General features: G+C 34.7%; 1 protein-coding gene across 2 annotated transcripts in view; it reads left to right on the top strand.

The window, feature by feature from the left end:
* AGMO (alkylglycerol monooxygenase) overlaps nt 1–13,995 on the top strand; it is a 417,125-nt gene that overhangs the window by 364,858 nt on the left and 38,272 nt on the right. Inside the window, exon 14 of one of the 2 annotated variants that reach the window (XM_063667516.1) lies at nt 3,811–3,876. The exons of the other annotated variant lie outside the window; for it this stretch is intronic. Within the exon in view, the coding sequence (XP_063523586.1) occupies nt 3,811–3,813 (3 nt within the window). The 3' untranslated portion in view covers nt 3,814–3,876. Of the gene's footprint in view, nt 1–3,810; nt 3,877–13,995 lie in introns of those variants that run through there. 2 annotated transcript variants of the gene reach the window in all.

Genomic DNA, 13,995 nt, shown 5'->3' on the forward strand with positions numbered 1-13,995 from the left:
TTTTCCTGATAGGAACTGACTGACGTTCCCTGATACTGATGATTTCTTCTTTTGGCAACATGTATTCAATATAGCAGTTAAAGCTCATTGGAATCTAGATCCAGCTGATAAAATGGACAAAATGTGTTTAATAGATTGAGAAAGAGCTTGTTCAAATTTTGCTTTCCTTATTTACAATTCCTATAGCCTAAGGAAATCAATTAACTCCACTGAACTAGCTTTCTAATATTGGGAAAAAAAATCACCTAGATGTTATAAGAATTAAATAATAAAATTATAAAACAATGTCTTGAAGCTTCTAATATGGATCTGAGCATATTGCATATGTTCAGGAATTGTTGGTACTTATTTCTTCATTTCTTTAAAAATGTCTTAGATCTCTGAAAATTACCCTATAGATAATAATTTTCAACAGGCAGTATCTGTATTTATTAGAAATGTGAAATATGAGAGAGATAGTGATTGTAAAAGTTATCAGAATGAAGTATTTGTTTTATATAACATTCTCAGGTTGATTTTGCTTTTCAACCTTAAGAAAGACTAAGTCATGTCCACGTAAAGGAGAAAAAGATACTAAAGATCAGTCTTTATCTCTGCACGTAAGTGCAACTGGCAGCCTATGTGTATGAAAGAAAATGATAGAAGGAACATTTTTAAAACAAAATGACTGAGATAGAAAAATGTGTCCTCTGTAGGTTCAACTTCTCTCAATTCTTGTCAGACGAAGCCTGGTCACTAAGAATTATCAGATAAAATACAAAAGCTCAATTAAATTTAAATTTGAAACAAGCAATTAATTTTTTAGTATACATTCCAATATTACATGACACATATTTATGCTAAAAATATATTTATTGTTCATCTACAATTCAAACTTAACTTGTCGTCCTGTATTTTTATTTTTTATATATGGCAAGCCTAATATGAAGAGACCTAACACACCAGGTAGTTAGCATGTATTGAATAAATAGATGTTTATTTCATTATATTACCCTTTTGATGTAGCTTGATTGTTAGGAAAAAGCATGTTTCTCTTTTTGAAGTTTCTGTTGGCAGCAGAAGTTATTGTTTCATAATGAGTTGCAGCAGAAGTTGTTGTTTCATAATGAGTTAAAACAATGACAAAAGATAAAGCAACAAGGTACTTTCAAGGGAAAATGCTACTTTCAAAATGCATGGATAAGGAAATACACATGTGGAAACAGCCTTCCCTTACATGTCCTAGACAAAATCATAAGGTCTGCATTTAAGGCTAAAAACTGCTGAGGCTCATTAAACAGTGTTATTCAGTTCAAGTGTGTTCAAAATATGTTCACTTACATATTTTTAATATGTAAGTGTACTTAATAAATGTACGTAATAAGAAGCACCTACATAGAGTTGATTGATAGCAAATGAAATTATAAAACGCCCTGATTGACTGACAAATTATCCTCATTGACTTACTGACATAAATGGTGCTTTAAACTCATACTGAAATGTCAACCTTGAAAAGATAAATTATACTGGCACACTGCTTTCAAATAGCACGAATTGCTGTAGGGTTCTTTTAAGCAATGAAGAGAACCACATATCCATATACACTGTTGGACATTGAAGGCAGAATTACCTAACCTCCATACAGATTGCTATATATGGTAACATGACTTAATTATTCCATTATTTTCTTCAGCATGACTTTACTATCCCTGGAGACTCTAACCTAGGCAACTTGCTCAACATTTCATAACAGGAACTTCCCAGTCAATCCATCTGCAATGGAACTCATTAGCAGACATTTTGTACCCTAAGTTTTAAATCCTTTGCATCAAATATCATTATCTAACCCTTTCTATGGATTCTATACTATTGTACCTTGATGTTTACCCGATCCTAGCCAAGACACTACTACAAAACCTCTCATTGTGATATTTTCCCTTTGAACAGTAAACAACAAACTCAGCCTTTTCTCATCAACAAGTTGTGTTGATGGTGCTTGGATAGCAGGCATTCAATAACATTGAGGGCACAGATCTGGAACCAGACTTCCTGAATTTAAGTTTTAGCTTTACCAGGTACTACCTTCATGACCTTGGAAAGGTTATTTATTCTCTCTGTGCTTCTGTTTCCTCATCTGTAAAATGGGGGATAATACTTCAAAAAGTCATTATGTGCAATAATAAGTTTACATATGCAAACAACTTTAAATAGCGCCTGCGCCTGGTGTATAGTAATGGGGGTACGTATTATTAAAAGTTATGTTGTCCTAGTACATGTAGAGTATTTTTTATATTTCAAATCTAACTATACTTATCACTTTCTATGACATTTTATTGCATAAAAGGGATGCATTTTATTTATTGTAATAGAATGTAAAATTGGAAGTTTTCCCTTAATTGGTGCAATTTGTACTTTCTCCATTTATCTGAACATTGGCCTTAGAATTTCCTTCATTTTCCACATATAATAATTTTAATTTATATAATCCTTTTTGCCTTTGTGTTTTAAGCTATCTCTATAGCCTTTAAAATATTAATAAAATGAAAAATAAAGAAAAATAATTTTTAAAATTATTTTAATTGCTATATTAGTATTATAGTTGTACATATTTTGAGAGCACATGTGATATTTTGATACCTGTGTATAATGTGTAATATCAAATCAGGATATTTGGGATATCTATCAACTCAAATATTTCTTTTCTTTGTGTTGGGAATATTAAACACAATTTTTTCTTCTAGCTATTTCAAAATATACAATAAATTATTGTTAACTATAATTTTCACCTGGAACTTTTGAATACTATAACTTATTCCTTCTGTTTAACTGTATTTTTGTATGCCTTAACAAGTTCCTAATGTAAGTAATTTGAAATATTATTTAATTTAAAAATACACACACGTGTGTGTATTGAAGAAGAAAAATTGCTACAGACACTTGTTTTAAATGCCTATGAAAAAGTTATTCAAACTATTGAAATAAAGGTCAATACTACCGAAAAAAAAGAGAAATTGACCTCAGCTCCAATGGAACAAAAAGAAAATGGGTTTTAAATGCTGGGGTAAATTAATAGAAATGCACTGTAGGTCATTAAGGGAGAGGCTGGTCAATGTGATTAGGCCATCTATGTTTGCTGATGTGGGACTAATCAAAGTTAGGCTTCTACCTTCCCACAGAAACTGGGATAAATAAGGGCCCTGTCTTTCCTGAGGTACAGATCTCTGAGAAAGACTATATGGAGTTGTAAAATTGGCAAGAAGCTGAAAGAAGGTTTATATTCAAAGGGGCAGAGAAATAATTTACAATTCTGTTTTCTAACATAAGAGAAAGTTTAGGAGGGAGGTTGAAGCCTACAGTCAAGAAGAAAGCCTGTCTACACTTTGGTCAAGCTGAGGGGAACGTTAAGACTGTCTTGGTCAATATTTGTGTATTTGTGTGTGTGTATTACTATCATTTAAAGGACAATTATAGGTATTTTAAACCCACAAGGGAAATGTTCATTCTAACTTTTATCTTGATTTATTATAGAAACATATCTTTTAGTTTCCCTGCCCTCTCATATTCTACCTTCTGAAACAGACTTTAAATTCTGTAGTTTCATGTGGTGAGATTCCAAATGTAAATTATTCTATTGGCAAGAAAAAAAAAAAAAACACTCTCTAGATCTAACCCAAATATATTCTATAGACATTGTAACAGAACTGTAGGCAAAATCTTAAAGGGTCACTAGACCTTTCTTATTCCATAAATGACAGAAACACAGGAAATATAAAGAAAAGAAAGCCTGTATGAGCTTCTTACCTTCCTTTGTGCTACTTTCATGTGTTCTAGTGAAAATGTTTCTGAAAACACTGACACAAGCCTGACCCACCAAAGAAGAAAGAACATACAACATGGTAAACACAATTTCTCCACCCACACTTTCTGGATCTCAGCTGCTGCTTCTGGAATCTACTTCTTTTTGTTCTCTGTCTACTGTCTGGTGTGAATATGTGCAGATACGGAGCTGCACAGCAAAATAATCTTTAGGGAAGTTCCAAGAGTTACAAAGCACATTTGAGACTGATTTCACAATGCTTACTTTAAAAAGGTATTCAAAGGATCTTTCTTTGCCTCAATAATAAAGGTCTCATCACTTTTTACACTTTTTATGTTTGTTTGAATACTTGTTTTTTTTAACCAATTTCTTTTGTTTTACCAACACTTTTATTTACCAGTTTCTTAGATGGCCATTTCTTAGTTGATCAGGTTTTAGGTCAGAGGTGTGCTTGTCATGCCTTTCAGTTTGGTTGTCATATAATCATAGTATCAGGTGAGCTTTTTAATCACTAACTAGTAACTAGACTCCATTTTTTTGTTGTTCTTGTTGTTTGTTTGTTTGTTTTAAATTAGGCAACTTCCAGTAGATAGCAATTAGAAGTCACCCTAATCTTCATCTTTAAATCATATATCCTCAACATATATCTTACTCATCTTTCACTTGATCAAATCTTTCAATAATATCATCTATGACTGGCCTATTTAAGCTATTAATTTACACATTTCAGCCTTAGTACTGATTATTGTCACTGTATATTTCTTATGTCCACGTCAAAGCAGGGATCTTGAAACAGCATTCTCACACCTAACATCTGATGTAGATAATTCAAGACAGAGCTCTTTATCTTCCTTTGCCACACTTACCTAGCAAAACTGCTTCCCTTTTGTTACTGACAGATTTGTTAATAAACACATGATTATTATATGTCCTCCTTCAAATTCATTAAAAAAAGAGTCATGCTTATAAATTATAATGTAGTTTTTATGTAGTTTAATGTAAATGTAGTTTTTACAAGATCTATAAAATGGTATCTGACTATATAAAATCTTCTTAATTATTTCTAGACAGAGTATTATTCAGCCACCCCAAACTGATAGAAATTTACCTTTTCCTTAAGAATTATTGCCTTCAGTTACAGAATCATTCCAGTGTCTTTAAATCTTTATACATGAACAATATTTTCCAGTGTGTAACCTGAATTCCTTGTGCTTTCCCCTCTTGCTCGGGAAATAGAGAACAATATATCCTTTTCCTTTATTTAATATTTCTTTATAGCATTTGAAGTGTATTTTAAACTTGCTCTTGAGGTCCCATCCACTAATAATAATGTTTCTAAGAATCTTTCTGTAAAGTAAACCAAAGGGCAGAGAAGAATAAGCCACCCTTGGTGGGGAATTTCTGTGGAATTTCCTGATTTATTCTTAAAAAGAAAATGATGTAAATTTTGCAGTCTGAACCACAATATTAGCTTGCTTACCAGTTTGTTCCATAAAAGTAATGTTTTGAATTACTTTCCAAAGTGAATTGCTTCCTTCTTCTATCCAAAGAGAGTTAAATTGACAAAAAGTCACCAGTGTGGTTTCTGGGCATTTCGACTGCATGCCCCCAAAGTTCTACAGCTATTGGTGGCTGTAACAATCCCTATCTCTATTTTCTTTCTTTAGGATCTATTTTCTGAAACAATAGTTAATTTAGTCTCTGAAATACAAAATGAAACAGAATGGCCTATTTCTGATCATAACTATACAAACAAGAACCAGTACTTTCCCGTCTTTGTGTTAGTCCTCTATGAACAGCGTCCAATTTGAAGAGAATTTTTAATTATAATACTCTGAATCAAACTTACTAGTGGATAAATGAGGAAACCCTAAAGTTCAACCTTACTTGATAAAGCAAATAGTTGAATTCCATTTTAATTAATTAACACTCTAATCATTCAACGGACACTTACTGCACATTTGCCATTCTCTCAAAATTTTGCAAAATTCTGAGGACAAAAACACAAACAAGGTCTTTGTCTTCATTAAGGAAAGTGTCAGTGGGGAAGACAGTATGTGTACATAATTTCAATACATTGAGAGTTGTGTTTAGATATATACATATATTATAGATTAAGAGAGATTATAAAAGAAATGTTGGAAAAAACACAACTCAAAGGACCCGGGGGAGAGTCTGAGAGGAGGATCTCTTTGAGCAGAGGAGGATCTCTTTTTCTGTAGATTTGCAGAATCTATAAAAAGAAGAGGGAGTCATTCAAGGCAGATGAAGTTTTCAGCAAATGGTATGATATGCTCAGAGAACTGTGAGTGTCTCAGCATAACAAAACCATAGGGTAGGAGAAGATTAGGAAAAGCTAAAACGGAAAAAGTAGGGAGAGGCCAGATCTTTATAAATTTATGTTGTAAATCAAGGGTCTGTAGCATGTCTTTTGTTTTTGTACTGCACACAAGCCATGAATACTTTTTACATGTTAAAATTGTAGAATAAAAGTCAAAAGGAGAATAATATTCAGTGACATATGAAATGATGTAAAATTCAAATTTCAATGTTCATAAAATTTTATTGAAACATAGCAACTCCTATTTGTTTACAGACTGTCTCTGGTTACTTTGGCACTATCGTGGCATAGTTGAGTAGTTGTGACCAAGACCATATGGCCTGCTAAGCCTAAAATATTTAGTAGCTGTTCCTTTTCAGAAAAATGTTGCTGACCCCAGCTATAGATCAACGACTTTAAGATTTTATGCTGTAAGAAAAACACAAAACCAAAAAGAGATTGGGTTTTAAAGGTGGGTGTGTCATTAAGAGTTGTTTTGTAAACTTGTTCTCCTAGCGTATCTTGAAACTAGTTTGCATGTAGGCAAGACCAGTATCCAAGTGAACTAAGCCATCAGCAGATAAAGGAGTCAAGACATTTTTGGACTTTTGCTGTGTGGGGGAAAGTGAGGAAGATATAGAGAAAAATGTGACACTAACCTTGGGAGAGATAGACATTTACACAGAATAAGGATCTTAGGAATGGCAAGGAAATAGCTAAGTCCCCTTTGAGAAGGGTAATCATGAACCTCAATTTGGAAGATTCAAGTTATTATTTATCTGACAAACATAAATTTACTTGTGGTCAGAAAGCAAGTGGATGGAAGGACTATTTTTAATCTCATTTTCAGAAGTAGTCAGTGGTGAAGTTTCAGGTGAAGATTTTGACCTTTTCTTCTCTAATTTTTTTTGTTGTTATTTGTTTGTTTGTTTTGAGACGAAGTCTTGCTCTGTCTCACAGGCTGGAGTGCAGTGTGGCGCCATCTTGGCTCACTGCAACCTCCGCCTCTGGGGTTCAAGTGATTCTCCTGCCTCAGCCTCTCAAGTAGCTGGGATTACAGGGGCGCACCATCATGCCCAGCTAATTTTTGTATTTTCAGTAGAGACAGGGTTTCACCACGTTGATCAGCTGGTCTCGAACTGACATCATGATCCACGCGCCTCAGCCTCCCAAAATGCTGGGATTACAGGCATGAGCCACTGCACCCAGCCTAATATGTTTTATAGTATCTTAAATTCTGTTTCACCAGAATCATTTGCGATGTGCCCAACTACATACTGCAGCAATGTGTGTTATGTGGGCTTTAATTGCTTTGCTCCTAAATCCATTTCCTGACTTTTTCATGCTAAAGTACATCCACAATGCTGTATAATCATCACCACTATTTCCAAAACTTTTCCATCATCCAAAGGGGGAAAAAAAAAACCCTCTGTAACCATTAAGCAATAGCTCCCTAGTCCACCTCTCCCCATTCCCTGGTAACCTCTAGTCTCTGACATCATTTTTGTAACTGCTTCTCCATATTCCAATCCCTCCCTCAGTCTCCCTGGAGAGGGCTGTGTTTTTCTGCCTGGATCTTGGATGATACACATATGTTCAAGGAATCACTTCCTGTGACTCCAGGAAGAGAGTGTGGTTGCTAATACCCAATCCAGCCAAGTGTTTACACTATCAACCTGTGGCTGATAATTTAGATGGATTCATGGTACCTTACAGATTTTAACATGCTTTTCATAAATCTTCTTAACAGTAGTCTAAAATAAAAAAGTAATGTCCTCATGTGGAAATTTATAGATTTTTAAGGCTACTAATTCCCTTTCTCCTTTGCTGGTGTCTCCAATTTATCTCTTAGAATTCTTGCCTTTTTTTGTGGACAGTTAATGTGAATCAAACCTACATGGCTATTACTTAGAATAATAGTCTGATTTTATAATGGGATTCATGGCATAAAATTCCATCTATGCAATCATTTTATATTTTATAGCCTCTGTTTACTCTTTAAAATGCTTTGTTCAGTTTTCTCTTAGAACTTCTTTACTCTTTTTCTCCCTCTTTTACCCTAAATTCCTTTCCTCCTACTTGCTATTGCTAGGACTACCTACTTTTGTGATAGCTTAAACCAGATGGAGTTTTTTCTCTAGTTTTGTGTATGTGTGTGTGGTTTCCATGTTTAAAGTTAAATATTGGTGTAATTGCTGTATTTTTATAGAGTACTGAAGTGTTGAATTGTAATTGAGGCAATTTTGTTGGGTAAAACTTCCTTTGATTGATATTCTACTCATTGGCAGATGTTTTATTCATGGCTTTGTAGCACACATTCTTTAAATTTTAGCATAGACATTCCAATTTATAAAGGCAGAACTCTTTTCTTCATAATGTACTTTGACATTCATTAACTGATCACTACCAGCTCTTCTCCAATCCTCTTGTCCATCAAATTAGCAGTGGTGCAAGGCTCACATTTTTATGCCGCATGTATTCTGATATATTGATATATGATTAAGGCAGTTTGGTTTACTAAGAAAGAACATTGGCACAAGAACAGTAGGGAGAAGGAGAGAAGGAAGAAGGGGAAAAAGGGAAAAGCTGTCTTTTACTTCTGAAAGCTGTGACCTTGTGCAAGTCACTTAGCTTCAGAAGCTCTGTTTCCTAAAATATTGTGGATACTTGTGGCACCTCCACTTCCCATGTCTTGTAAGAAGGAGATTGGAATTTCTAGCCAGAGTCTTGGGATTCTGTTGTACAGAGTGAGCAAATGGATAATGTAGAGAGTAGGCAAGGGAAGATTTCTTGCATTGAAAAGATCTCTTTGATAGTTGAGGAAACGAGAAGAAAATCTTCAGCAGGTAGGAGGATGAGAAATAAAAAATCGCTGAGAATTTTGTGAGAGAGATTGAAAACAGATACAATTATATGACAAATATGACTTTGGGGAGAAATATGGAAAATTAGCAATTTTAAAGAGCATTTTAAGAGCATTTTGTTTTCTGTGCATAACCCACCTTTGGCATTTTTCTAACAATCTGTGATAAATATACAAGTAACTACTTTATCATTATTTATTGTCAGATTTGTGTTACTTTGACCACTCCTGTTATACCTGAGCCACAAAGTTGCACAGCTTTATACCAGCTACATATGAAAAGAGGTGCAAAAGAAAGGGAAGAAATAGGTGTTGAAAATCACATTATTTCATTTTACCCTCACAGAATGCTGCAAGACAAGTAACATTATCCTTACAAATAATTTAGTAATGCCTAGAAGATCTATAATCTTAACCCAGGTCTGACTAGCTCCGCTAGAATTTGCTTTGCAAAATGGAACATTCATATCAATTGATTATGATCATTCATTATGCAAAGCTATTGAATAAACACTGACACATGCTTTCTCAAATGGTGTGATGTTTAACACATTATTTGATCTTATAACAAACTGACATTATAAAACATAACGCAAAATTTGCATTGTGTTAAATACAAAAGGGAATTTCAAAGAAAGCTCATGATATGAGGGATGCCAATTTGATCTATGCTTTGAGATAGGGAGATAATGTTGGGGCCCACGGAAGAATACATTGACTCACACTGCTGGGGAAGCGAGAGATAAGTATAGAAGCAGAGTCCATCAAACTATCCTATTCATAAGTTTTGATTGTCAAACAAAAAGGACAAAAAGATATTGGAAGTGGAGCAAGCTTCCCAATGAAATAGGACCACATTCCTGTCCTACTGCAACCTCCATTTGCCCTACTAGAACCATCACGCTGATATATTTAGGAATTACGGAGAAATTAAGCAGGGGAGTGGTGGGCAATCTGTATTTTGTTACGCTCCAGAAAACTCTTCTGATGAAGCTCTAAATTGAAAATGAACGTGAACTTGGTTCACTATCATGATCTAGGACTCAATAAGCTGAGAAAGAGAGCCGAGCCACCCTGAATTAAAATAGCTGATTAAAGCAACAAGCCAAAAATGAAAGAGTGAAGCTTTAATGGTGCAGTGGAATAAGCAAGAGTTTAACACCAGAGAAAGTGATGACTTCCCTCGTTCCATTTCCCCCATGGAAGGACACACAGTTTGAGGGCCAACGGGACGAGCAGAGATATTGCAGTCTTCTCAATATTGAGGGAGTCCTGAACAAAAGGCTCTAGGAGTTTCATGGATTCTGCGGTGGGGAGAGAGCAAAGGGGAAGAGCAAGGAGTGAGAAGTACTGTGGACTGAGTCAGAGTGGGGAAAAGTGTCTTTGAGATTTCTCTCTCTTTCTCTTATAAGGAGGTTTCTGCAGAGCCACCTGAAAAAGACTTCTGCACAAGGCCTCAGATAAGGAGACCTAGGAATGAAATTGCCTAGACTAGAAATGTAAATATGTCAAAGAACATGACCCAACAGAGGGCCTGAGTCTTTTACTGAAAATATCTTCAGAATCTGTGATACACTCTCTGTGCACCAAGTCTGGTGTGAGGAGGGGAGCTTCCCCTGTAGGACTTGCCATAGGACAGGTCCCTGACATAGGTCCCACGTAGGACCTGTCAAGCCTTCATAATTGCCTAGATTCAAGCAGGATTTTACCCAGGAGATGAACTCCTCGATTCTATTTATGGGTAATTTTTTTTTTACCTTAAATTTTGCAGACAACCAATAAACTTGTAACTGTAAGAGGAAAAAACGTAAGCACTTTTGTACTCTTGCTAAGAAAAAGGACTTTTGTCTGGTTTCCTCCATTTCTGTCACAAAATTTTCAAAACTTCTGTATCCAGCCACCAATATGCTGCTGCTGGTATTACTGTTTCTTCTTATTTTCCTCCTCCTCTTTTCTTTTCCTTTGTTGTAAGTCCTTTAATGGGGAAAGCAATAATTTAAGAAAATTTGGCTTGAAATTTTATATGTGCCTATGTGTAGACATTTATTATTTTAAAATAAGAAATTAATGTAAATTGTATAAATTATAATTTTAATTTTGTTTCAGTGAATTACAATGAGAAATATGGCTTGTATTTAAGTATTGTTGGGAGTTACAAGATGACAATCGGAGGCACAATCACAAAGTATCAGATAATATTTCTAATTCCTTTTACAGAATAACATCTAGTACATTTTGAATTCTACAGTATCAAATATCTTATTAGGAGATGTGAGCCTCCGACTTGGTTTGATTTGCAGAACACACAAATACTTTGATCTAAATAATTAGTTATATATAAATAATTAGTTATATATATGTATATACTTTGCATTTTCCCATAATTCTTATAAAGGAATCCATTTTTTATTTGAATTTGAAATGAGTGAAAGTTTTGTGAAGTTGGCAAAAAGTTCTCACGTTTTTCCCCTGTGCTGAACTCACTTTTCAAAGAACTATTTGGCATTTTTTATTTCTTCTTTCTTTTTTTTTGGAAGGATGAGGGGATGTGTAGACAGGGAGAAGTTTCTAGTTAAAGTAGTAAGAAAGTAGCATGACAAAAACCCCACCTTGTGAGGATAGCTTTTATTTTATTTATTTTATTTATTTTATTTTATTTAATCTTATTTTTGTATTCCAACCCTTAGAATCCACCTTTCATCTTAAATATATTATCCCTAGTAGTATGAACACTGTGTGAAGAAATTCCATAAATTGAATATGTGTCATGTTTGTATATACTCCCTCTGGTTATAGACATGATAAAATTATCAATGAAACTCCCTAATTTGATCCCAAAGTGAAGAGATGTTGTGCAATGAATCATTTGTGTTTGTCGGAGGCAACATTGTAGCTAATGGAGCAGGAATGGGACCCAGATGTTTTCTGAAAAGTTGGTTGAACTGGAGGCAGGGAGCATTACCTAAAGTGTAGGCAGCCATATGGAAGTAAAGGTTGGAAACATCCCATTACAAGTCATATATCACTGGTCTGACAGCAGGAGTTTCAGCTTGTTTTTATTTAAATCATGAAAGCAGCTGCTCAGCTGTCTAGCTGTATTAAATTTAACCCCTTTTCCTGGCAATGGAACTCAGTAATTTATGCAATTTTGATTGGACCACTGCGTAAATATCATTTGGAGAGCTTTTACTTATTCTTGTCCCTTAAATTTACATCCAGATCCATGATTGGCTAATTTTTCTCCTGGATGAGAATGCCTACAGATAATGCACCTGGCTGAATCTATCAAAACAAATCACAGAGGAATACTGTAATTTCAGCTTTGGCAGATAATTACTATGGCAAAACATGAATAAATGCCAGATCATTTTTTAAGTGATCACTTATATCTCTTGGTATATTTTACTTATTTTCCTTTAGTTATTTTGTTTCCTTCCTCCTTTTCTCTTAATGACTTGCTCTTTCACTTTTCTGTCCTGCATTTGCAATATGTGATTCTGCCTAACCCTTCATATTTTATTTTCTGCTTGTGTACTCTGGCTGTTTTAGTTGACTCTTTTACAACTATTTCTCCAGCCCATTTTGTTCAACCTTTCCTTACTTCTCCTTCCATACATCTCTCTTCATATTCTGCCTTCCTTCAAGCTCCTTTAAGCTCTATAGCTAGCAAGATTGTTTTAAATTACCTTTCCTTGAGCTTTATGAATCTTGTAGATGTTCTATGCCCTATGTGGAGTATTTTTATCGTTTGGAAAGCCTTCAACTCAGGTTTTGACCACGTGTGACTCAAACTACCTGTTAATTTAAGATACATATTTTGTTTAATCACTTGCCCACCAAAGTAGACTTCTACTATTATCTGTTGGAAAAATGTAGACTTTAATTTCCTGTGGAGAGAAATACTATGGAAAGAAAATTGAGTTTTATTCCAAACAATAGGAGTGTTAAAAGAAAAACTTTAAAGAAATTAAAATAAGCAGAGTTTATATGCATGAATAAGAATTCATGAATCAGGCAGCACCCTATCCCAGTAGAAGTTCAGAGAGCTCCACCCAGCAACATGGGCAGTCAGTATTGTTACCGTGTAAAAGGGGATCACTGCCCAACACACTAGAAGCCAATACTCTAATATCAAGCTTTTGAGGAAAGAAAAGCTTTGTATTCTAAGTTGACCTACAAAGAGGCAGAAGTCCAGTTCAAATCTGTCACTCTGTGCTGATTTTAAGTCATTAACTTTATTAGAAAAGGTTTAGAGGGTGGATTCTGGAACTAGTAGTTGATTATTAGAAGGAAAGGAAAAGTCTGGAAAGTCAAAGTCCTTGGGCATGTGCACTTACTGCTTCATGCTACCTCATGGATCATACGTGTAAATTCAGGAGGAGTTACCGTGAAACATGCAGTGGAAATTCCAGCCATAATGTCAGCAACCTTATTTTGTGCAGACTCCAGTTGGCCATATTGGTCCCAACTGATTTTAGCCAGTTTTATTTTATAAGCTGAGGGAGTTTTAGTGTTTTTGTAAGTTGCTTCTTTTTTTTTTTTAATCTGCCATCCTATAAACTCAAGAATTTATATTTGTCACTGTTTTCACCATTTTGTTGTTGTTGTTGTCATTGTTGATATGTTTGTTTGTTTAACTTTTTGGGGCACAATTTTCAGTATTTATAGGTAGAAACTGGAAATAACTATAGAAGCAGCTTGATTGGTTACAGCTTGGCGTTGCCTTACATGGACATGGTTGATCAGTAGGCAGCTTGTGATTGGCTGAAGTTTGCTTGATGTGATTGGCTGATACTCAGCTATTTGTTACTGAGAAATATACTCTTAAGTTAGACTGCAATTTGGTTACATACGAAGTTAAGTTGCAGTTTGGTATGCAGCAGTTCAAAGTTAAAGGTGCCTTTATGTCCAATTTAATTCAATTAAGCAAGAAAAACCAATAAAATCAAGGTAAGCTGGTTCTAGGAAAAAAGATGAAGTTAAGGAAGAGACTTTTGCATTTGTCTGGATTTTTCA

The sequence above is a fragment of the Pongo pygmaeus genome, chromosome 6, assembly GCF_028885625.2.
Source record: "Pongo pygmaeus isolate AG05252 chromosome 6, NHGRI_mPonPyg2-v2.0_pri, whole genome shotgun sequence".
Taxonomy (NCBI): Eukaryota; Metazoa; Chordata; class Mammalia; order Primates; family Hominidae; genus Pongo; species Pongo pygmaeus.